Consider the following 25300-nt stretch of genomic DNA (forward strand, 5'->3'; position numbering starts at 1 on the left):
ATTACTCTACAGGGCTGCTCCCTGTATGCAGTTATTTATCATCAAGGAAGCCAACTGGCTGAGCACCAGCAATCATTTCTTCTAGCAAGTAAGGCATTTTGCAGCAAGGGATGCTGCTCCTTGTCTAATAATTAGGCCAGACCTGAGCACTCTTGGCTGACAACAGCAGAAGCATCGCTGCTCCTGCCAGACAACTTTTTAGCAACAACCAAGATCAAATTCCAACAAATTCACTTTCCTCAGTGGATTTTTCCCTCGTTTTTTTTGCTTGAGCAAGTGAAATTTCATTTTTGCAAACAAGAAACGTCTGTCCGACCCCAAATCAAGGATGGTGCTGGCATTTGCCAAGCTGAGGTTTGCTGCCTTGTAGAGGTGGTCTGTTCGTGTTGTGCTTGCATGACGACCCTGCAAGGCTGGATCAACACAATGCAATGGTTTGTCAAAATCTTGGCTCGCCAAATTGTGACAGATCCATATCTTCCCACTTTGACCTCAAATCTTAATCGTTATGGGTCTTTTCCTTCTTTTTGTGAGGGCCTGTGGCAAACCATTCCCTGCAAATACTGCTTGCCATGTGCGACAGTTTCTGCGTGGTACGGAGACAGCCGCTGTCCCTCCGGATGAAGACGAGAGCAGCACCTGTGCAATCCTAGGTGGACGGTGCCTCAGAGCTGCTTCGACATTCACCTGCTTGCGACGAGGTGGGAAGAAGTTACCAGCACCTGGCAGCTAGAGGAACGCTCCTCCTTAGCTCCTGTAGCTTGAAACCACAAGCCGTGAGTTCTGCTCCTCGGGGGACCCATGGGTGCTCCAGTGATGGCAGCAGTGCCTCTCTCTGCCATGCCACATATCACTACCCACAAGTCCTGCTGTCCATGAGATGAGTGGCCTCTATTTAAACTGCATTCAAGATCCAAACTTTTATGATAAAAGCCCTAGGACCAATTAAGCCAGATTTCTCTTGTAAAAACACAGGTGTTTTAAAAGCGCCAGCCAGTCAGGGGGCCAGCACACAGACTTTCAACAGAAATTGACTTTGACATTGGAAATAAAAATGCATTTACCGGACAACACCATCAAGAGTTCCCAACTCTCCTCAACCGCGATCCCCAAGCGCTCAGCCTAATGCCGCTGACGCGGCTCCGCCGGCAGGGAGCTCAGAACTGCTCATTAGGCAGCCAGGCTGCAGCAGAGCTATTCCAAGGCAAAGGCATCAAGCATCTTTACAGGAAGCTTTGGCTTCCAAGCTGCAGCATTAGCATTGATTGTAAATGAAATAATAGTCCCTGCTGAGCATTAAAAGCATTCTTTATAAAAAGCAAAAGCCAGGTAGCAAAGAACAGCTGAACCTGATGCCCTGGCGCAGCACCAGGCCCTCCAGCCTTGTAATGAATGGCGGGAACGTTAATGAAGGCAAACTTTGCACCCTCAGAGGTTGACGCTGTTCCTGGATTTGTTGTAGGTTCAGTGCGACCTGATGTACTTTCTAAAAGAACAAGGTGAATTAGCTATGCCTGCCTGGTTCTGCTCCGAGATGCTATTAGGAGTCTGCTAGGTTGAAAGCTGCAGAGGACAAAGAGCCGTCTCCTTCCCTCCCACTTGCACATACCCACTCACCTTCTTTGTCACCAACTGCAGGACTCCTGCTCTTCCCTCTGGGGCTACTGCTGGGCTGCAGTGGCTCCTTTTCAGGTTGCTGCTGTGGCGGCAGTGACTGGGGTGGCTTGCTCTGGGCCACTTCCTCCCGGGAGGACTCGTGCGCTTTCGTTATCTGCTGCTGGTACAGGGCCAAAGCATGGGGAGGCACCTGAGACTTCAGGCTTCCACTCTGCAACACCCCTTCCGGGAAACCCTCCGAAATCTGCAGGGGGAGCAGAGGCAGGGAGAGGAGAAAAGGGACGTGTTGTACCATCTGCTCTTCACTTTCCGAGCCGAGTCTCCAAGGAGGCTTTGCTCCAAAAAAACCCAAGACCTCAGCGTCTTTCTGAGGAGGCTCTGCCTCAGCCCTGCAGCCACTCAGCTGAATACCTTATGCTCTGCTCCCAGGGTCCCTCAGCAACCCACTGCTTTCCCTCGCACAGGAAGCAAACAAGACAGGGTGATGCAGTGTGTTTATCTTTTGCCACAAGGCTATCAATCTGTTTTGGAAACGCTACGAGGGAACCTCAGATTTGCCTTGTCTGAGGAATGTAATCTATGGCCAAGGAATTGTAGCTTTCGGGAACAGAGAGGTTTCAGTAGGATGGAGGGATCTGCAGTCACAGAACAGATGTTTGGAAGGATGACGTGAACTTTTCCCCTGAAACATCCGTTTCGAACCCGCAAAATATTAGACATTAAATCAGTGCCTGCGGCTTCCCCCCCATTCTGCAAACCCCACTCCCCCAGCCCCAGATCCAAGAAATAATGAGACTGCTTTCGGGTGTAATGTTGATGCATTACTCTGGACTTGCACTGGTGTAGCCGTGATCGTAATTTGGCCCTTAAGAGCCTTTAAGCTACAAAAAAGCACCGCAGACAAGTGTGCTTTTTCAAGCTGGAGGGGGCCGTGACTAGCTCTCTCTGTCCAGACCTTCTGATGGCTTCGAAAAAATGCTCAAGATGCGCTTGAACATCTCCAAGGGAAAACTGCTTTCAGGAAACCAGGAAGGAACTGCATACGGGAGCACTTGACACGTTCCTGGCTCCGCATCACCCTGCATGCCTTACAACCGAAGGAAACACACAGCACACCAACACACCCACCTCTGCAGCTGCTCACACATGAGCACACACAACACAGGCCAGGGGAGATGCCCACGTGTGACCGTGGCCACACGCAGATGCACGTCATCAAACCCACGTGCATGGGGCCCGCATGGGCAAAAAACTGCCACGCCCCCCTCTCGTGGATCTGCACACAGATGTATGGGAACAGCTGCACACCTATGTGTAGGTCCACCCATGCCCTTTGCACACGCATGGAAGCACGCACGAGGCAGCTTCTGCTGGGTTCCCCCCTCAAAGGAAATAAAACCAAGCAAGAGGCCATAAAGCCTGGAGGGGAAGCAGGAGTTCTGCTGGAGCAGGCGCCTGCTCTGTAGTGGGTACTTACAATGGGGGGGATCGCAGCAGCTCTCTGCTTCAGCTGCTTCAGGTCCAACGGCTTCTGAGGCGAAGAGTTCAGCCGCGCGTCGTTGGCAGCGTTGAGGAGGCTGGGCCTTGGAGACAGCAGCCTATGCACAAACACAGATGTCATCCCGAGCCATTTTATTTACAAACTCCATGTTCGATCACACTCCACTGCCTGCCCGGTCTGCCCTGCAAGTTTATGATCTTGTTTCCTTCTTAGATGTCAAGCCTAGAGGTCACCTTCCCCACCGGAGAAGAACCCTGTTGCCATGCTCCGCGTTGGTCCATCCCTGCCAGCGTAACGTCCTGGCCCGTGCAAGTTGCTGGCCTCTCTGCCAGGGGCCTGGCACTAAAGCTGCAGCAGTCGGGCTTTTGCCGCTGGAGGTCCCTGGTGTGACAACCAAGATGGGGGCCATTGCTTGGACAAGGTACATCATAGGGCTGCCCAGGCATTGCAAGGCTGCTCAGCGTTCAGCGCTCAGAAAGGTCTGCAACACTGGTTCAAGGAGACACAGTCGGCCTTGCTCCGCAAAGGGATAATGGTATTTAGGGAACGTGGACCTCACTTGGCTTTTGTCTGTGAGAGGTCATAAGCACACGTTGTGGACCATCCTCCTGTGAAGAAGAACCCATGCAAGACATCGCTCCTTGCTAGCTACTACCCTGTGAAAGCCCTAGCCTGGATACACCTAAATTATACCGATATTTAATTGTACAGTGCAGTTTATACAGTACAGCACAGCTTGCAACAGGCAGAGCTCCCTTGCCATCGGATGCAGCTATTACGGACAGCGTAGGGAGAGTGGGCCAACTCCTTGCTGATGCGACCAGGAGACCCGGTGCAGGAGGAAGAAGAGCAGTACCTGGCTCACTCATTGCGGTGCAAAGCAGGGGTAACTCTAGCTAAGCCATTGCAGTACCTGAGGTCTACGTGCAGGGGAGAAGCAGAGCCAGCACATAAGCCCCATTAGACGTTGAGTCGGACTCCTAGTACTGGTCATCAGTGCAATGCCAATGCCAGCCCACTGGGCTGCTACCAGTGTGCTTGCAATCAGAGCCAGTCCCGGGCATGTGGGAGTCTCTTCCAGCAAGGCCTGGTGCACTGGGAAAGCAGAAGTTTGCATCTGGATTCGAGGCAGCCCGGTGGTGAGAGAGCTGAAGGGCTCTGGCATGGCAGGGAAGGTTTGGGAATGTTTTGGAAGATAAGGAGGTGGCTGTGGATGGGATTCAGGGCTGGGTCCGGAGGTGGACGACCCAGCGGCTATCGGCCCGATCCTGGTTAGGCTACGTTGCAGCCGACGGGTAAGAATCACAAGCAAAACGGCGAGGGGGGGAGGGGAGTAAAACACTGCACAGCGGGCCGAGTGGGATGGTTCCCGCCTGCTCTCCCTAACAAAGAGCGAGAGCGATAGAGAATAAAGGAGCTAAGCAATGGAAATAACAAGCAGCTCCCCATGCGAGCATGTGTCCGCGAGCTAGCACGTCTCAGCACGCGCCTTGGCCGGAGTCCCACTACAGATTGATCCCATGTGTCTGAGTGAGCTCCCCCTCCCTGCAGGCCTCAGCGGCCCCATCCTGGCTCTCTGGCACCATGTCTTAACCTTCAGGCTGCTGGCTCATCCCCAGGTTGGTGCACCTGGGCTGCCACAGGGGCCGGCTGGGAACAGCGACCTGGCGGGCGGAGCGGGCCTGGCAGATGGCGGCCCCCACTGCAGAGCTGCTCTGCGTGGCCCTGCCACAGCTGTGCTGCCGTGATGCAAAACGCGGGGCAGGGAGGCAGCAGGTGCCGAAGGGCCAAAGGCGCGGGAGCATCCCTGAGTGCCCTTGGCCACCCACCGGGCAGCGGCACAAGCCTTGCTCCGCTTGTGACAAAGCCCCGGGTCCTCCCTTCCCGGCCTGTGCCCCTAGCGCCCTGTCCCCCTCCCGCTGCTTGCTCTGCGTGCGCAGGGTTCGGCCCAGCGTGCTGCTCCCCGGCCCCACAGGATCGCCCTCCTCAAGGAGCTGCTTCACCACCTGTCTGTAGTAGCGCCCAGGACGCTGGTGGGGGATCTGCAACTGCTGGCACCCTCGCCGTCTACGGGCTGGGGGCCAGGCTGGGCTCCCCGCAGCACACCTCTTACACACGCAACGCGGCACAAGCAACGGGGCCGACTCCATCCCCTGCCACGGCAGCGGGATGTGGCAGAGGCGCTTGCTGGCCGCCCTTTCTCCGGGCCAGTCACTTCCACGTGCCCTCCAGCCTACCTGGAGGGGGCAAGGAGCATCGCCCCCGTGCTTCAGGCGGACCAAACCCGGAGCGCGGGTGCTCCTGGCTCCCGGGCCTTGTCTCAGACCGCCGCTCTGCGTCTCGCCCAGCACCGCTCATCTCCCACCTCCTAGCTGCTGGAGGCGGCCCATAGTTTTAGGGTTTACAGCTCGCTCTGTTTATTTTAGCTGTTATTTCTCTGCTCTTTTCAGCCTATAAATTTCAAGGTCATCCTGTGTTCACCCTTGGATGAATAAACAAGTGTGGCCAGGCCATGTGAGGGGAATAAATCCATCTCCTGCGTCGGGATCCCATCCCCCTCCCCCTGCCCCAACCCTCCCCTGCATCGCTGCTCTCTCCCTGCCCCGTCCTCCTCCTCCAGGATACGGCGGTGAGGAGGAGGGAGAGGCAAGCTGCCGTCCCCTCCCTGCGCCGCGCTGGATTCACCCCAGTGGTCTGACTCAGGAGTGCTCTGAATAAATGCCCAGGAGGAAACCAGAAGAGGGGGAGCTAATCAGAGCCATTCTGTGTATAAATGCGCAGCATCTGCCAGCTGTGGTTTATAAAAAGCTAGATGCTCCACTGTTGTGGAAATTCAAAGGGATGCAGCACCCAAGAGGGATGCGAGCTGCCGTGGCCATGCGAACCTGCTGACGCACGGAGCCACGGGACAAGGGGATCCAGCGCCGGGGGCCAGCTCGTAAACTGAGGCCTAGCCGTGCAAGGGACTAGTGACCCGGGCGCCTCCACTTCTGGGCTGCAATCGGAGAGGCCTCAAAGGCGTGCGCTTTTCAGGAGGGGCCAAGCCCATGTCCTGAGAAATCGGGCCTGGGGAGGGGGAGGATGCAAACAGCGGGTCCCTTCCGAAAGCGCGGCCCTCTGGTTCGGCTCGAAACAAAACCCAAACGCCCTGCACACGTCTCGCAGCAAAGAAAAAAACAGGTTCTCTTTCTTTCTGCGTGGACCTGGCTTGCAGACGCGGCAGCGCTGCCAGCATCCCGCCCGCTCGGCTCCCCGGGGCTGCCGCGCGCACCCGGCTTCCAGCGAGCGGCGCGGCCAATTCCTGCTACGCACGGACCTCGCCAAGCAGGTAACGGGTCAAAGCCCCAGGCCTGAGCGCGGCCCCGTAACCAGTGGGCGCAGCGCCGGAGGCGGGGGGGCTCCCCGCGTCCGAGTGGCTAAGGGCTTGGGACGCGGCCCAGGCACGGTCTCCAGCTGCGCCGGGAGTGGCTTCATGCAAGATGGGCCCCGATCCTGGCAGCGTTGCTAGCGTTCGGGATTGCTTCCCTGTGCGAGCGACCTCCCTGGATGCGGTGCTACGCGGCTAGTTTCTGAAACGCAGAGCACCCTCTGGCTCCCGTCAACAAGCGGGCCCCAGGCCAGCCCCTCATCTGGTGTGAAGCAGCGAGTTACGCCGGTTCGAGCCAGTTTACGCCAGCTGAGGGGTTGGCCCTGCAGCCCTGACAACTTTCAGAGCCGAACTTTAGGCGCAGCCTTGCCGAGGCGCCGTGCAGCTAAATCCCCTGGGGTTTGTGACGCACTTGGAGAGGCTCCCATTTAAGAAGCCAATTATAACGAATATTGTTACAATGGACGTGGACGGCAGAAGCTGCGACCGACCACCTGAAATTAATCCTCCCATGTGCAGCTCTGCTGGCCGGGAAAGCAGCAGGAATCACTTTGCCGGGGCCACCTGGCACCCCTTGCACACAAACAGATGTTTGCTTCCGACCTGCGTGTGTGCGGACGCAGCATTATGCCGCCACAATGCTAACCCACGCATTTTTGACTCCGGGTTTCCCAGGCTCAGTGCTGGCAGCCGAGCCCCAAAGGAGAGAGAGGGAGAGAGAGAGAGACCATAGGGATCTGCTGCCTGACAAGTGAAACGAGATTAGAGGGTGGCCCTGAACTACGCACGCATGATGTGGGATAGCCCCAGGGACATGGGATGGGCTCACCTGGGAACAACCCAGATTGCTCACCCATGTGCGTGCCCATGTGCAGAGAGGTGTTTAGCCCCATCAGTCTAAATTCAAGGAATGGTTCGTCTCTAAGGTGCAACTGTCCCCTGCCTTCTGCTCATCCGTGTGTTGTGGCAAGTAAGATCCACTTCATGCAAGCTGAGCCTTGGCTGGTGGTGCAGGGCCCTGCAGGCACGGGACTGGAGATGGGGTTCCCTGCAGAGCTGCGGTGGAGCGGAAGAAAGTGCCCTGTAGTGCGGGATCAGCTCGAGCGCTGGAAGCGTGCCGCATGGCTGATTCGCTTCACTTTGGCTGCAACATTGTGCTAGTGAAACCCATGCAGCCTCACACAACCATTTACATGCGGGGTGACCGCCGCATGAACTTTAGCCCTGGCATTGCTCGCGGTCTCCTCCCCCACCTCCCGTCCATGAAGGCAATTATCTTTATTTTTAACGCTGAAGAGTTAAAGCTGTGATTATGGGAGCCCTGGCCTGGCACTCCCCAGCACAACCTGCCGGAAGATGGAGGGAAGCCAGCGCAGCTGTCCCTGAGCATCACTCTTCCCAGCCTGGCCTGCAAACCTTCCTCCCCCGCCACCTGAGGTGAAACAGCCCATTTCCAGGGACTCAAGGCACTTGCAAGTGGGGCAGAGAGCAAGGGAGAGAGAAAACAGCTCCCCGCGTCCAAGCCCGGGACCTGGCCCAAGGTGTTCACACACGCGGGCACCTTGCACCTAGATAAGATAAACAGGTGCTTCATCAGTCTGCAGTCGTGGCATGACGGCAGATCGACACAGGAATGTTAAGTTAGGACAAGGCTCTCTGGGTAAAAGTGATATCTTTTATTAGACCAACTCAAGTTGGAAAAGTTGTTCTTTGCAAGCTTTCGGGCACAAACGTCCTTGTTCGGGCATAGGGAAAGTCTTCCCTTATGCCTGAAGAAGGGCATTTGTGCCCAAAAGCGTGCAAAGAACCATTTTCCAACTAGCTAGTTGGTCTAATAAAAGATACCACATCTACCCAACGAGCCTCGTCTGCCTGTGTCCTTAGACCAACACCTTAAAGCAGGGATAAGTGAAGGTGTCGGTCTGAACTGCTGTGGTTATAGCACGATAACCTGCACGTGGACACTCTTGTCACTCTTTTTTCTGCTTTAAAGTCTTCTTGGAAGGGGCCCAAGCTGTTTTTAGGGTTTGTCTACCATGCAGTCGCTGCTGGGACCACAGCTCGGGCAGACGTGCCGGAGGTGGCTTTAAATCAGCTAGCCAGGCGGCCGGGAGGTGCCCGAGAAGCACTCCCAGCCCGTGCTGCCCCGGCCACGCTGCCAGCCTGCCTGAGCTGGCTGGTTGGCAACGACGGGAACCTCTCCTGCGGAGTGGAGCCCAAACACCCTGCAGCGGTCCCGTCCCCCCCACCAGCACGGTGCGGCGGTGAGGAGCGGCACCAGGTGCAGGGGGAAGCCTGTTTAATGTTTAACGTCCCTGAGCGCTGGTATTTGTTTGACAAGGCAGATATGTGCTGACGCTGCGGGGAGCCTGACTTGGAGCTGCTTGCAGAAGGGTGAAGCCCTTTTGCTGCTGCTGCTCGAAGCCTGGTTAACGTTTAACTGGAGGCAGCATTCCCGCTGCCTTCACCCTTTCTTGCAGGGGGATTTATTTGGTCTGGGAAGAGCCCAAGGGCTGGCCTCCTTTCACTGCCAGGAGGAGGGATCGTGCACTGAAACAAGCCTGCGCCTCTGGAGAGCGGGGCCGGCCTTGGCGCAGCTGAGAGCAGCAGCCAAGGTCTTGCCAGGACTTGCTCCCAGCCCCACGTATTAGGAGGCTCCTGGTAGACTTGAGTTATTCCCACAGGAAGCGCAAACAGAATTAAGGATGCTATTATGCTAACTGTGCTTGCAAATGCTTGCTAATGACCTCACTGTGCTGAAGTCTGAAGTGCCTGCCCAGCTCTCGTGGGAGCGCTCCGGGGATGGGCTTACGAGGGAGGGTCGTTGGGCATAACCCAGCACCTTCCCATTTTTTGCGCCGGCTGGGATGAGCTCTCTGGGCCAGCTTCCTGGCTCTGAAGTGCGTGCTTCCTTCTCAGCCAGCTCCGGCTGCCAAACTGCTTTTCACTCCCCCACAAACCAGTTTGAGGCAGGGAACTGGGACACCTGCCTTTGCTCCCTCAAACTGGCTCAGTGCCTGGGTGGGGAGTGAAGGCTCTCCCATTCCCAAAACCGCGCCCTGCTCCCCAAACAAGGGTGGAGGGACGGATGCTTCCCACTCACCTCACAGCACCGACCGCTGCTAGGGGAAGCAGAGCCGGTGCTCATGAAATCCCTGCATGGGGAAGACGGGATCTGCTGGCTGGTGGGGAAGGCAGAAGGGGACATGGTCTAGCCTGCTCGTTCCCCAGGACCCTGATGCTAATTCTAACTCCCCTGCAGGGTTTGTACCCGGGGGACCAGGATGCCAGCATGGGGAGACATGCCTTTGTGCTCCCAACCTCGTGACGGAAATCCAAGAGATGCATCCAAAACCACGCGTGGCTGAGAGCTGTGCTTTGTGGTGTCCGGTGACTTGTTCTATTCCCCTAGGAGCGGGCATGGAGTTACCCCCTGGATCATCAATGTCTGTATGTTTGCATCACCTCTCGGGTGACTTTCCCAGATGAGGAACAGCTCACGCCCCAGCCTGCATTAACTAAGACCCTGAACCAACCTTTTTCCTGCAAGTGGTTGGTTGCCATTTAATGAGTGTGCTCACCAACATGGATCCAGCTGGCACTTGCTGAAATCGAGTCTATGCAATGACCCATAAATCAGATCTCTCCCAGACAGTTTTCCTCATCAGATCAATAAAGCACATTGCCATTTCCCAATCAGGGACCATGGCATTCACCCAAACCGTGCCCATTGATCTTGGGTCTGTTAGGAGCAGGCAAGGTCTCCTCCGCGCCACCACCCTTCGGTAGGCCACTGCCAACACAGGAGTCAAAGAGACAAGGCATTCACCTACATTACGTGAGAGCCGGTTCCATAAAAACAGCTGTGATAGTAGAGATGGAAGAGACTGACTGGGTCAGTGAATTCACCCAGTGATACACAGCTCTACCTATGCTTAAAATTTCATCTCCATTTTTATCATTTATTTTTATAATAATACATTCTGCTTCTAGAGCATGTTTCGCACCAGGGTCCCCAACTGCTTCCAAACCATTTGTTCATGAAAATGGGTGGTGTCACTGTAAGGGAGGCAAGTGATGTTTTTATCACATCACAGACGGGAGGGAAAAAGAAACACGGAGAAGCGTGCTTAGGGTCGGCCAGGCTGGGAACAGTCCCTAACCCCTGCTCTGGACGTTACAGCATAGTTTCCTTCCCCCTCACTCATCCCAAGTGGTAGCATGCTTCAGGAAAGGTCTCATGAGTCCTGGCAGGGCAGGACCTCCTCTGCCTGAGGGAGAGGGCAGAACCAGACCTCTTATCTTAAAAACCAAGAGCAGACAGTGGCCACATGGAAGCTGACCAGCCCCAAGTGAACCAGCCTCATCTCCTGCCTCCAGCAGGGCCAATAACAGATACTTCCTAAGACAGGTCTCAGCGACCATGCGTTTCTGATCCTGGTGCGCAGGGGTACAAAGAAGAGCCTCTCTTCCCTGGGCACGGCTGCAATTGCCCCACCCTGAACCTCAGGCCTGGCCTCCCCGCTACGAGACGAGCAGACCATGCAACCTCCGGGGCTCTGTGAAGTGACCCGTTGCCTTTGTCAAGCCATGTCGTCACCCCCGCCGCCCCAGCATCCTCTCTCACCTGTTCTTGTCCACGGTATCCTGCTCGTCCATCTCGTCTGCGCTGCAAGTGGCACTCGAGTCGCTGTCCGGATTGATCCCGGAGGCTTTGCCCGTTTTGTGGCTCTCCTTCTTCTCAGCCTTGGGGGTCCCCTCTGCTCCTGCCATGCCCCCATTGCTGCTGCTACTCTCCTGTTTCTTGTCGTCCCCCTTGTCTTTCTCCTGACAGTCCTCGCTCTCCTCCTTTTTGATCTCGCTCTTGCAGGGCTCCTCACTTGGCTTCTCCTCTGGCTCCTCTGTTTTCACCACGTCCACCACCAGTTCCTCCTGTGGCTTCTCCTCATCGCTGGCCTGCTCGGCGACTGCTTCCGGAGGCTGAGGGGTGCTGGCAGCAGCAGGAGTGGCGTCTGCAGTGGCAGCGGTGGTGGCAGGAGCCTCCTCCATCGTGACGGCCGGTTCCGTGCTGGAGTCGCTCCCGGGCCCGGGTGCCGGCTTTGGCCCGTTCTCACCACTCTCCTTGGCGTCGGGCCTGGGCGAGGGAATGCTCTCGGTATCCGAGCTGTTGTTTACCGCAGCTGAAAGGAAACCAAAGTGAGACTCAGCATCTACAGCCCTTGCTTTACAGTAGACAACGGCGGAAAAATGAAGGAATCTACCTCCCTGAGATGGCAAACGTATCCAGCTGCCTCAACGAGGCCAAACTCTCTTCCCAGTTACAGAGGAGTCATCTTAGCAGCTCTGGGAGGCATGCTGCAGGATGTGGACAGCAGGAATTGAGCCCGAAGGAGGGGGAACTTGCTCAGGGCACATCACGGGTCATTTCCCCCCGTCCCACTGCCCCAGCCAGGCTTTTTGCTGCAGGTTTGGCATGGGAACTCTGGTGCCCAGAAAGACAGGACCATGTGGTGAAGGAAACAAGGCAAAACTGCTGAATCTCCCAACTCCCAAAGGCTGAAGTGATATGTTCAACTAAGAACCAGCAACTCCAGGCCATCTCCTCTAAACACACCTTTCTTAAATTTCAGTTGGAACAAATTTCTGCTCTTCAGATGTCCCTCCTATCCTAGCTCGGTTGTGTTGTGCATTGGCCTTCCCCCCACTCGAGCCCATATACTTACAGAGAAAATGAAGAACCTCTCAATATTCCCCATTTCCACTTTGTCTGACACAGACTACCTTCTTCTCCCGGCTGGCAGAGGCAATTGTCCCCTATCTACAATTTCCACCTGCCTGGAGGTTGGAGGATGTCCTGTAGACCTCAAGTAGTTTTTTGGACCGAGCAGAGCACTAGTGGGGGTTCCTGTGCAGCCCAGGCCTCATCCAGAACAGGGAGCAGTTCTGGTCTCTTCTCTGCTGGGGCACAATTCATGCTGTAGGCTGGATGCCACACATCAAACATGGATCCTCGGCTTTAAACCAGGGGACTGAATCATGATTCCAGGAACTCGGACAGTGGGTTTCAAAACAACCAGGTGGGAACAATCTGTCTGCCACGAGATCCAGCAGAATAATTAAAACCTCTCGCCTGACCTTTCCCACCCCGCCACATTGTTATCCAATCCCATCCAGCCTGTTTCGGGGAATCTCCGGTGACTTCTACTCTCCGAGAAGACCCCATGCAAGAGTCCAACCTCCCTGCTCGTAGCCCTATGCTGTCATTGAGTTTGCTGACAGCCTGACTTCCCGTTCTCCACTGCCCTGCAGCTAGGAAGGGCTCCACGGCAGTAGCCATGGCCTTGAAAACCGTTCTGTTTTGCTTCCTATGAGCCAGCCAGAAAAGAAATTTCCCACCCCAGATTGTCCACTGAAAACGGCTTCATCCCAAGCTGAAACTGTATGGCCCTAGGTGCCAACAGGGCAACAGAGTGGGCAAGGAGGTGTTTCGGAAAGGCACATGTGCAGGGAGTGGGTTATTTCTTTGGGCGTGAAGTGGGAATACTGAAAGCAAGCTGCAGACCTCAGCAGCGTGGCCTGTGCTCCTCCCTGGGGCTACTGAAACAACACCAGCAAGAGCTGAGGACCCTCACAACTCGCTCACTATACTGCAGAGAGTGAGGCTCAAGTTGCTCCAGTTTAAGGGCCACCCTCTTCCTCTGGGTATACTGGAGTGGAGGTGCACAGTGCCTCTTGACACCCAGGTCTAGTATGCACCACCCTGAGCTTTCAGGTCGTATCAATAATGGACAGACCTGTAGATCTGAAGTATCCAGATCTCATGTATTCCACTTCCTCAGCCAAAGAACGCCCCAAACCCAACAGGAATTTCAAGCTGCCCCAACATTTATTTACTTGCAATAAATCAATGGAAGGCAGTCACTCGAGGATGACAGGCACGGACTTCGCAGCCGTTAGGCAGGATGGAAATGCACAGTGTATCTGGCCAGAACCTCGCCCCGAGTGCATCCACTTCCATTATTAATGTGAAACAGTCTGCAGCTCTGATGAGACGGATAGCTTGCCTCTGGTTCAACCGAGTCTTCGGTTTGCATGCATTTGCCCCTACCCTGGTGAACCTGCAGAGGACCGGGGCTGAGCGAGTGGAGCTGAACTCCTCGGGAGTTGTGTCCTGGGTGGTGGCGTGAGCGGTGTCATTATGCGGCCTGCCTCTGGTACGAGAGCCCCGCTCGCTGAAGCGCGAGGTGATCTGCACATACTTTTCATGCTCGCGCACCAGGGAGTTTGGACGCAGGCAATTAATCACGCAAGGAAACCATCCAAAGCCCTTCCTCTCCCCCTTCACCTGCTGCACCCCAGCCTTGGCTGGTGCTACGCCAACCGCATCCCCAAATGTCACAGGAGACCGCGGCAAACTGCTCAGGCATAACGCCACTCTGACATTTCTGCTCCTGTGACATTTCATCCACCTCTGCTCGTAAGTTTATTCAGCTCAATAGCCTACTTCGGAAACCGAGTTCTCTCCGCCCAGCAGGATGAATAAGAGATGAGAACTGAAGCTCTAATAACACAAAGCTTCTAAGTGTGTCAAGAGAGCTGTCTTTAAATCTTAAAATACATTGTTTCCTCTGAACTGCTCTCACAAAGACCGATAACTACATCTTACATTGTGTCTGTGAGTCACATATCACCTAGCACAGAAGATTTACCTGGAATCTGCCTCGTAATGAGTCACTTCCAACAATGACTTGAAAAGATTTGCAATTTCAAGTCCCATTAGCCCGGACTCCAAGGCCAGGACTCAGCAGGGTGCTCACGCTGCTGGTTAAGTTATTAAATTACTTCGACAAAAAGTCAAACGGGGCTATTGTTGTAAATTATATACATTTCCCCAAACTCGCGACTGCAGCTTCAGAGTGATAAATAGCTAAAATTGCCCCTTACGTTTTGTTTCCCTTCTTTTGTATGAGTGGGGGAGTAAGAGCTGCCTAAGCAAAGATATTCTTTACAAAAATTTAAGAAATAAATAAAAAGCAGAGGTGGGCTGCCCCATGGCTACGGATTTTGTTGCTGCCATGGAGGATCACCCACCAGTGGACAGACCCCAGGGCACATGTTGTCTGAATCAGGAGAGTCATTAAAGCAATGAGACAATGAAGGGGGTGGTTCACTGCTCCATTGGCAACCCCGTGGCTTCAGGCACTGCGGGCCTGATTCAGCAAAACGCTTGGCTTCAGTGTCATTTTTGTGCTGTGCTCAAGCAAGGTGCTGAAATGCCTCGGTGAACCAGGGCCTTGCAGCAGCCGTGCCTTTTAGGGTGCTTCTCAGCTACCTTCCCAGGCAGCGGGCAGGAGCGAGTGACTCCATCTGCAGTCCTACACTGCGACGCCTCCCCCCGCTGCCAGCTATCTAACCCTGACGTGTCCCTGGGCTTTGCCAAGACGCCTTGGGGACAGTCTTGCATATAAAATGATGAAACAAAAACTGGTTTACAAGACAGCAGAAGTGTGCCAGGCCTTGGGATAAGCAGTGCGCCCTGGGAGCAGGGGGTCGGTCAGGAGGGCAGGCTCTTTGTTGGGGGGGGATAAACCTTAGAAAGCACGAGGTGATACACTGGACTAGACTAGAGGGGCCTAAAGGGGGAGGTGGAGGGCTCCCATGGTGTGTGGACGAGATGGGGAATTGTCCTGCGAGGGTACTGGTACTGGGAACGGTACTGACTATGTGGAGCAGTAGTGATGGCACTGAGTGTGTCCCTGGGGGCACTGAGACGGCACTGTAAGTGGGCTCTGAAAACACACCTCCCCCTTGGCAAGACGTCTCCAGGACAAGGCCGCAGGGGGAAGCTTGCACTGCCTATGCTCTTCCCCTTCCAGAGACAGAGAAGTGCGGTTCCCGCCATCGCCAGCCTGACCCCTATCAAAACAGTCCAGGCCACGACCCCTCTGGGGCCCAAGTGGTGCCCTGGATACCAGTATGGAGCTCTCACCTCCCTACTACCCTTAAATCAACACTGCACCAGACAAAATTCAGAGCCGGACTGTAACCCCTGAGATGGTGAAAGCCTGAGGAGCTCAGGTCAGCACACTTGGTGCTGCACAGAAGTGTTACCCTCTCATGGTGCCCGGGACCAGCACCACTTGGCCTGCCCAGCATGGTTGCCTGCCCACGAGGAGATGCTTGTGGGGGGGGAGAAAAAAGGGCCAAATATAGCACTAAACAGCCAGGAGCCCAGGGGCACCCCAGGAATATCCGAGCCGATCCCTGCCACAGGAAGGGTGGCCCTCAATGCCTCACCTTCTGCCTCCTCAGCCATCTCCTCTTCATTGCCGCTTATCCCCGATACCTCCATCTCCTCATCCTCCGCTGCGGGAGCGAAGGCCGCCTCTTCATTTTGCACGGTGGGGGCTTTTTTCTTCTTCCTCTTGGCGTTCCGCTCTTTCTCCTGGTGGGAAGAAAGCACACAAGGGTCAAAGGCCAGAAGCGTCTGCTGGCACTGGGTTTGGCAGACAAAGCTGGTGGCAACCTCAGGGTTCAACGCAATGCAAGTTCTGACGACAGAGAGAGAAGATGGTCTAGGGAACCACCTTGTACTGCTGCGGAAGCAGACCTGGCCCCCTCAGACCTTTCCTGCCTCCTATTCCCCTCATTGCCTCTGGTTGCTCCTGTTAGGATTAAAAGCACGTCAGGGCAGGGAACGTGCCCTCACACCTGCCTGTGAGAAGCAGCAGCAGCAATGTCAGCTCTCCCCCTGGTCTTGACAGCTAAGGAGCCTGGGAATCCCTGAAGCCTGCATTGCTAACGGGGGGACAACTCACACAATGGCACCAACCTTAGCCCCAACCTGACTGTCTCTACAACAAAACCTTGAGAGCAAGGCGACGTCTCACGTATACACGAGTTGGTCCTTATGGCGGGGATCAGCTCACTTCTCAAGGAGTCGCCGCCAACGGCAGGCGAACCCCATCCAAGTTTATTGCGTGCACACAGGACCGCTCCAAAGAGCTTCACCAGGGTGCACTAGGCAGCGGCACACCAGCCTGGAGCGACAGCACTGCCCAAGAGGCTCCCGGCAAACGCATTTTTCCATGGTGCCGCGCTCTAAGAATGGGAGAGCGCTGCCTGAAGTCGGGTGATAAGATACAACGCTTTCCTTTCAGGGCCTGATTCGGGGTCCCTGTTTTCAGGTGACAGAATTTTGATTCTGCTAATATTAGCATTTCAGGGCTGGAAACACGATGGGGTGCTGGACCTGAGTACTGCATGCTCAGGCAAGCCATCCTGACAAAGCAAATTAAGTTTGTGATGTACTGGATTGCATTAGAAGGGCTCACATAGTGACACAGCAAGTTACAGCTGGTATCCGGCCCCCGGGGTGTCCAAGACACCATCCAACAGCCTGATTTTTACAGAGGCTCAGCCCTCACCAACTCCCAGTGAAGCTTGCGGGGGCTGTGGGCGCTCAGGAAACATCACTGCTCGCTTAAGACCCCCAAGTCAGTGGATACCTCTCATAGACATTAGGGCTGGAAGGGACCTTGCAAGATCATCGGGTCCAACCCCTTGCCCCAGGGGCAGGAAGTCAGCTGGGGTCAAATGATCCCAGGAAGATCGGCATCCAAGTGATTCTTGAAAGTGTCCACAGTAGGTGCTTGCACCACTTAGGTGGCTATGTCACATAGTCAACAAGCAGCAGGGGGTCAAACAAGGTCCTGGGCTGCTCTGCCCATGCCCTTTCGCCTCTTTATTTCACCTTCTCACACAAACACGATGGTCACACTGACACATGCATGCTGCTCCTGGTCATGCTATTTGGCTCCAACTAAGACCCTCTGCTCCCGTTCCCCAGGATGGCTGTTAAAGAACGGCTGGTAGAAGCAGGCCCAGCATCTTCTGCAAACAGTCATCCACCCTGGCAATTTTCAAAAACTGTCTCGACGTCCACCTTGCTGGGGTCATCTGATCTCAGCAGCCTTTCCTGCCCAAAGTGCAGGGGGAGGGCTGGACCCGACGATCTGTAAGGTCCCTTCCGGCTCCTAACAACTATGAAGCCCCCGCACCCCGCACAGCGTGTTTGTCTCGAGGGATGAGCAGATAAAACTCCAGCGGAAGCGCCAGCGCTGCCTCGGGATCTCCATGTTGGGAAGTGTAATGCTCCTCTTCCTCCCTCCCCACCCCCATGCAAGCATCTCCAGATACAGGGAGAGACCCAAACCACCCAGCTGCTCTTGCTTGGGAACACCGCTGGCTTTCAACCTATTTTTATCCTACTAGCCCGGAGAGGGAAAAGGCACTGGGGACGCTGCTGTCGGAGCACGGAGGCGCTGCGGATGGTGCCCAAGGGCCCTCTGACCCCGGCTGCACTCCTCGGGCGATCTCTATTACAGCACACGCAGCCGTGTTTCATCAAGGCCACTATTCAACGGCTGCACAGTTTTTGTCTGGGGAAGCAGCTCACCGTTCGGGCTCCCGACAGCGCAACTGCAGTGACAGAGCTCCCTGGGTTACTATGGCAAAGCCTTCTCTGCCTCTTACTCATGCGTCTGTGACTCAGTCGAGCCGACAAACAGGCTCTGACACTGGGGAATTAGCTGGGAACCAGCCTCTGCCTCAACGCCTTACTTGGCTTTTATTACCGCTGAATAGCAAGCGGCAGCGCTCGGCACATACCGACATGGAGGTTGCTCGCAAAGTTGGGCAGCTGGTCAGGGCTCCGGGACTGTGTGGGAGAGGACAGCGCATAATGAGCGTGCGATATGTAATGGGAGCAACTGGAAATCCAGGAGGGCAGATCTAAGACACAGGGCCGCCGCGCAACAGCAGTAACACATGCTCTGATCCAGGGCTCCGGTGCCGGGCAAGTCCTACCAAGCCACGCACGTCCCTGCTCTGACCCTGCCCTCCTGTCACTCCAGAAAACTCGGGCCACCTGTTGTCACCTTTGGCTTTGCTTGCAACCATTCTGGGACAGGGATTATGCTTTTGGCGCCTGCTCGTGCAGCGCCTAGCGCAGCGGTGCTCAGACCACAGCTCATAAGACACGAGCGGCCCTTTCAATCTATTATCTGCAGCTCTTTGCAGAAAAAAGTCCCCTGAGCCTTTTATTGTAAACAACATATAGACACCCAGCAAACACTGCACACCTTTCCACCAAGTTATTTCTCTTTACGATTGAGCAAATATTAGCTAACGTATCATAGTTTTTCCTTTTCAACCGGATCTTGTTTGCCCCGATTCCTCTAGAATTGTATACATTATGATCTCTCTGTGAACAACGGGCGACTCTTAGGACAGTAAGGACCAGATGCCTCTGGCCTACAGCACAATACAGCCCTCACCCCGACAGAGAATCCTACCCGCTACTACGGCGCAAACACATGAAAACAGTAACCGCATGCTATCGGTTTGCCCGGCAGAGCCAAGCGGGCAGGAGAGAAGCTTACACCAAGTTGCATTTTAAAAGGGAAAATCGAGTTCCCTGTGGAATACAAGTGGCGGTACGGCAGCGCAGCCTGGCCTGGTACCAGGAACTGAGGACACCCCAGGAAGGCAAAGGTGCCAGGAATATAAATGCTGATTACATGGTTTTCTAGCCCTCCTCTTGCACGCTTAGTTTGGTACTTGCCAAAAACCGCGCACCTCAATGCTAACTGCACAGTGTGTCCTGTCATCCTGGCGGGTATTACTCCTCCTTGGGAATGCGCAGGCATAGCTTTGGCAGGATGTCGCTGCCTATGATGGGGCAGCCCCTTGCTGCAGGCTCGCACCTCCAGCTACATGGAAAAAGGGATATAAAAGCATAGGACTAAAAGCCGACTCTCCGCCCACTGCGCTCCGTAGCGCTGAGCGTGTCGTTCCACTGGTTAGAAAGGCCAGCCCAGACGTCTGGGGTTGCACGGGCAGGTTTCCAGCTAGCTCCATTAGGTTGTCTCCAAGTCTGGCAAGGCTTCGCAGTTCTCCTTCACCTCCTCTCCCCTACTTCCAAACCGCCCGGCACTACCAAAGCCTGCCCCCTTCTTCCCAGCTGAATAACCCTGGCCGCACAGTGTATTTTTGAGGAGGAAATATATCTCCCACTGGGTGACATCTTTCTGGCTACCTGCCCCAAAGGGAAAGCAGCAGTCCAGACAAATTTGGCCTCTTCATGGGATCACCACCTGATAGGGAAAGAACAGCCAAAACAGCTTTAAAAAAAGCCTGCTACTGATACAGAGCAGTCATTATATTTACCTACCCTCGGCAGCTGTCTCAGCCTTTCCTAACAGCGTGATGCAGGCGCTCCCGGTTTCATATGACGTGATGATATATATTCCAGGACTGGGGTCAGAACTGGGACTAACACCAACCCTAGCACAATGCAAAACCCCAGGACTCGTGCCAGGACCAGCACTGAGACCAACAGCCTGATCCTACTAAGCCCTATGGGAATCTCAGCAGTGACTTCAGTTGGCTTGGGAAGAAGTCCCACACATGAGCCAAGGGAAAGGTTTCCCAGAGGCCCTCGGCAGCCAGGCAGAACCACGACCCGTCTCCAGCATGGAGGTATACCGGGGAGCCGCAGCCCGGGGCCCGGACCATAGCAATCAACACCCCGAGACGACCGCGGCACCGGGAGCAGTCTCCTGCTGGGGCGGGAGTCTAATCGCAGATGGCTGACGAGGACCACAGAGAACATGTGGTGACAAAACGCCCTGTTCCCCTCAAGTGCTGTGGTTAACAAAAGGAGAAGCTGGCTTGCAGGAGGTCCAGACTAACTAAAGATGAAGCCAGAAGGGTGCCAGGCAAATCGCACGAAAACTGACCCAAAAAACACAGAAGTGGTGGCAAGAGAGAGGCTTAACCCCGGCCAGAGAGCGCCAGCTCCTCCTGACTCCTTGTACCAGTAGGTCTGGCTCATGGAGGGATGAAGATGCAGCTCCACCCAGCAATGTCCAGGGACCGGGGATGAAAAGCGTGGGGCCGGCTTATCTGCTGCAGTATCAACCCACTCCTGAAATGAGGCAGCCCCTTCTGCCACAGGCCACCGCGAGCAAGACGACTGGGGCCCTGCGAAGTGCCATGCTGCCCCATCCTCTAAAAGGGCGAGATGGTCTACGCTCTGACAGAGGCTGTCAGCATGCCCTGAACACCCCCGCGTGACATCTCTCACTCTACAACTCTCCTTTCAGGGACACAGGGGCAAGCCCAAATGTCAGAGCACACGAGCCAGCTGCACTGCAGAGACGCAGGACAGTGTTGCAGTGGGGCAATGCCCTGGGGACAGCACCACCCAGCCCACTCTCTCCTCCTGAAGCTCCCTGTGCCTCCGCAAGTCAGGTGTGCGGCAGTAAACCGGGCACGTGTGCTTGCCCATCCAAGCGCCAGACCTGGAAGTGACCCAAGGCACAGGCCAAAGCTCCCGGTGGCATGCACAGAGCAGCCTCTCACTGCAGAACCAGAACACAAAGCTCCATGCAAGCCTTTGCTACAGTTTTGGTCTGTGGAAGTCCCTGGGGTTGACTTTTAAGCTCTCCACTTGAGCAGGTCCCTCTCACTCGAACTGAAGTGCACCTGAAGCCAGCGAGTGAAACTGTGCATTTCATACAGCTGCAATTCAAAACCACGCCCCGGCGCTGGCTGTGCCAAGCAATGAGCACAGGGGTCTATCAGCGCTGTGTGGCGGTTCAGCTGCAGGCTTAGCTGAGGCACCCTAGTGAGCCTAGGCACAAAACCCAAGGCACATCAGTGACGCAACCTCGCCTAGGAGAAAGGGCTGGCAGACAGAGCGGGAGTTGCCTTTTAGAAATGACCAAGCCCGATTAATTGAGCTCAACCTCCTTAACCAACCTTCTAGCAAATCTGGGGACAAACAGAGTCGCTCTGTTTCCTTGCACATTATCTGCATGGGAATCAGTAGTCGGTGCAGACATTGAGGGCATGAAAGAAGTCAGGCGCTTCATAGTGAAATCACCTGATGATATCTCTGCCTGATCACCCACTGCTTATCCTTGAAGGAGGTCAAGGTTGCCTTTGACATGCACAGACTCTACATAGGAAACGATTAGGAGCTCTGGTCCATTTATGAATATATTTAGGAATCAGAAGGAAAAGTCTACGGCAATTTTGTCTCAGTTGTTCTGTTATTTTATTCAGCCTTCTGGCATCTGCTGTTGCTATAAAACAATAGAGCACAAAAAATAACAGCTGAGCAGTCATTGTTCTTACACAAAACCCAAATTCCACAACCGCGAATGCTCGAAAAAAATAGAATGATGCTGATGATATAAATTGTGAACAATTAGAACGGAGGAGTCTAGCTACTACCTCGGAGAAGCGGATGCAGGGAAAATTGGGCTCTGCAGAAAAGTGCTCTTGCAGTATAATTTCTGTAACGTTAGGAAGCAGAGTAAATACAAATACGCAACTCTGATTCCATTACCGACTGAGCTGCAGGATCTTATTTCAGATTCTCCCCAGTAACGAACACGATATCTTTGTCAAATAATGTTCTGCTATTTGGGGGGCGGAGAGGGGGAGTGTCACTCCATTCTCAGTAATTTTTTTTTGCTGTTGATCTTGGTATGGCTTTTCTGCCTTGTTTCTAAAACAATCAAGTGAGACGTGGAGCGCACGAGTGTCTCAGTCATTGGAGAATTAATAAGACGAATCACCAATGTCCTCTCAATTTCTCATTCCTATAGACAGACTAGGATATTAAATTCCTGGGTGAGTCATTCACGGTTTTCCTCTCTTTCTTTTTACTCGTGTTGCAATAGCTTGCTGGGGAGATTCCTGTGTTGAACACTGCCCCTTGCATTTTCAAAGCGCCCCTTGGGGCTTCAGCCATGTGAATTCTATTAGCTGGGAAGCTCGGTACCCAGGGTACTCTGCCAGTGAAGTAACACTGACAAGGCTTAGTAGTCCTGTCGCAGTGCACAGCATTGCTACAGCGCATTCCTAGTGCACCAGCTCATTCATTCCCTCGGCCTTTGGAGCGGGGGAAGCGTTAGTCTTCACATTCTACCAGCGGGGAGACAAAGGTTAAGTGATTTGCCCATGGTCACAGGTGGGATCAGGAGAGCAGTGTCAGGTCAGAGCCCCAGCTTGTTATCAGACTGTGCTGGCCTCTGGATATGCCAACCGTTTGTTCTCTCTTCCTTCCAATAGCCTAAAAAGCTCACGATGAACCCCCACCTTTAATCTTTTCCTGGTCCGCTCACCATTCACCTGTTTATACTTGGCGCTATACCGTGGGGTATAGGCTAGGCAAAGGTTTCAACGGAAACGTGCCGAATTACGAGGCCCTGCTCTTGTCTCTGGTGCTGGGGTGATAAATCAGTACAAACCTTCTGGCTTCACAGGATTTTACACACCTGCAAACTGAGAGCACACTCTGGCCCAGTCCCTGGACACACTGCCATTGCATGCTTTGTCTTAGCAAGAATCTCACTCCTGTCTGAAATCACATTATTCTGCCCCACTCCCTGGTAAAATACCATGAGCCGAAGGACAAACGCTCTTGTTACTTGTTCTAAACTATCACATGAAGCCTGGGCTCCATGGTTTTAATCGAGGCACGTCCTACAAGGAGAGAAAAAGAAAAAAAGAAAACCTTCCCTCCCGAGTTGGGAACGCCAGGAGCTCTGTTTGCCGGGAAATATCTGTGGCACTCCGAGTGGGCTGAGGCGGGATGCTTACCATTTTTAGTTTGTGCTGCTGTAGGATCTCGTCCAGGTTCTGTCTTTTCTTGTAGTTGAAGTAGAAGTTTTTGCACTGCGACACGGTCTTGGAGCCCACCATCCTGGCAATGGCAGACCAATTCCGCCCATGTTCAAGGAGACCTTCAGCCAGGAAGAAAAGAAAAACAAGAAAAGAAGGGGGGAAATTAGGAGGTTTGAAACCAGATAAACTTGCACAAGGGCAGCATTGTTCATTCACCCAGGCCGGGCAACACCCCATGTGCAAACCCAATGCCGCAGAAACAATATGGCCACCAGCATCTGTCTGGAAGGCTTCTGTGGCCAAGGGGATGGTGGAGAGCAGCCTGTTTTTCTCTCCAGGGGAAAGGCATCAGGCCTACAGCCTTGGGGAACGAAGCCTCCTGCAGCAGGGCTGCCCAACAACAGCCAGCTCTCCACCCCGCTGGGAGAGGGAGAGCAGGCCTTCATGGGGCACTGACACCAGAGACATAAAGCTCAAGAGAGCTGGAGCCCGCAGCTCTCAGTTGGGCTGGGGGGCAAGCTGGAAGCACGTGCAGAGACGGACCCGAGATGCGAGTGCAATGTGGAGGTGGCAGAGCGTTGGCCCAGGTGACTCGCATCACTGTGGGGAGGGCACCAGCGCCGACAGCGGGCTCGTGAGCAAGAGGAAATGTTCAGGGGCACTATGCCAGGGGCTGACGACTCCAGACAGGCGGAGCAGCCGGGGAAGCCTGGAGGGGTGGCGCACAGCCAGAGTGGGCAAGTGGGTGCAGAGGATGGCAGTGGCTCATCCTCAGACTACTAGGCCTCCCACCTTGCACGTGCTTTCCCTTGAGGCTGGGGGGTGCTCCTTCCTCATGACGTGGAAGGAGAACCCAAGACGCAGAGCAAGGACCAAGTGGCTTCCCAAAGACCGATTCGATGGTGGAGTCACCCCGAATCCCGCGTCCTTGCCTCACCCATGGCTCTGTCACTCCTCGGAGCAAGGCTCGTCAGGGTCCCTAGTCCACCCAAGTGGGGCACGGGACAGAGACGGGCACAGCCCCTCCAGCACAGAGGGACGTTCAGGCACAGAAGTGCGGGATGGAGACAGACGCTCACGTTGTGAGCACGTGGCTGATGACACCATGGAGGGACGAGAGGGCGGCAAGGCGATGGATTCCCAAGGCGAGGGTGCAGGTTGGGTATAGGGTGGGGAGAGGGGACTGCAGGCCAAATGCAGCAAGGGCAGAAGAAATGCCACCTCCTCCATGAACCCAGAGAGTGGCTGAGCTCACCCTGGGAGCAGGAGCTTGGAGGAGAGGTGCCACGGGGCAGTCATCTCTCCAGTGACCTGTGGCCTTTACGCTCCTGAGCAGGGCAGCAAGGACCCGAGTCCCTGCTCTATCCCCCCCGGGGCTCCGATACAGCCGAACAAAGCAAGGCTGATACAGCTGAACAAATCAACACCTCCACACACAAACGCCCGTGTCCTTTCCATGTGCCAGACTGCCCTGCCTGGAGACATCCTTTGCCCCGCGCAGCAGCCTCGGTATCTACCCCTTTAAGGCATGCTCCTGCGCCACGCATGCCTGGTGCCTCGGCTCCATTGCCAGGCGGGGCTGGGGTTGCTACGCAGCTGCCATCAGGTTGCACATCGAGCCAGGTAACTCCGCTCCAGCTGGCTCCGTGCTGTGCAGTCAGGTTGGGCCGGGATCAGCCCTCGCAGCGTTGACTCTGCTCCAACTTTCCCTTACTCCTTGCCTGCCATTGTCTGTGCTCTTCCGAACACGCCTGGCGTACGTGGCAGGCGGGCCCGCCGCCTCCAAAGCCCCACGGGGGAAAGAGGCATCGTCAGCACCAGCAGGCCACGGCCCGATCATCGGACAGAGCATCTGGCCTGGCTTGCCTGGTCCAGCGCCCCTCACAGGCCCCTGCACCCTGGGGGTGAAGAGCATCCCCGCTGCCACCTCCCTTGCCCCCCTGCAAGCATGGCGCTACTTGTGGGTAGGGCCTGCCCGCTGGATTGTGAAGCCAAATGTCACCATTTAAGGCAAAAAGATCCCCGACGAGGTAATACCTGGCCTCCGGGCAAACGCACTGGAGCAACTACACTCCCAGGCCCGGAGCCGGGGCCGGGGGAGCAGGAACCCGTGC

The 25300-nt window shown here is 55.0% G+C and overlaps 1 protein-coding gene across 28 annotated transcripts in view; it reads right to left on the reverse strand.

The window, feature by feature from the left end:
* Positions 1 to 25300, reverse strand: part of NCOR2 (nuclear receptor corepressor 2) — a 331634-nt gene that overhangs the window by 52486 nt on the left and 253848 nt on the right. For all 28 annotated transcript variants that reach the window (XM_019538935.1, XM_019538934.1, XM_019538936.1 and 25 more), the window contains 5 exons: positions 23163 to 23305; positions 15783 to 15930; positions 11113 to 11665; positions 3095 to 3215; positions 1618 to 1861 (listed from right to left, as the gene is read on the reverse strand). In XM_019538935.1, the coding sequence (XP_019394480.1) occupies positions 1618 to 1861; positions 3095 to 3215; positions 11113 to 11665; positions 15783 to 15930; positions 23163 to 23305 (1209 nt within the window). The remainder of the gene's footprint in view (positions 1 to 1617; positions 1862 to 3094; positions 3216 to 11112; positions 11666 to 15782; positions 15931 to 23162; positions 23306 to 25300) is intronic.

The sequence above is a fragment of the Crocodylus porosus genome, unplaced genomic scaffold (genome assembly GCF_001723895.1).
Source record: "Crocodylus porosus isolate Cpor-Errol unplaced genomic scaffold, CroPor_comp1, whole genome shotgun sequence".
Classification (NCBI taxonomy): Eukaryota; Metazoa; Chordata; order Crocodylia; family Crocodylidae; genus Crocodylus; species Crocodylus porosus.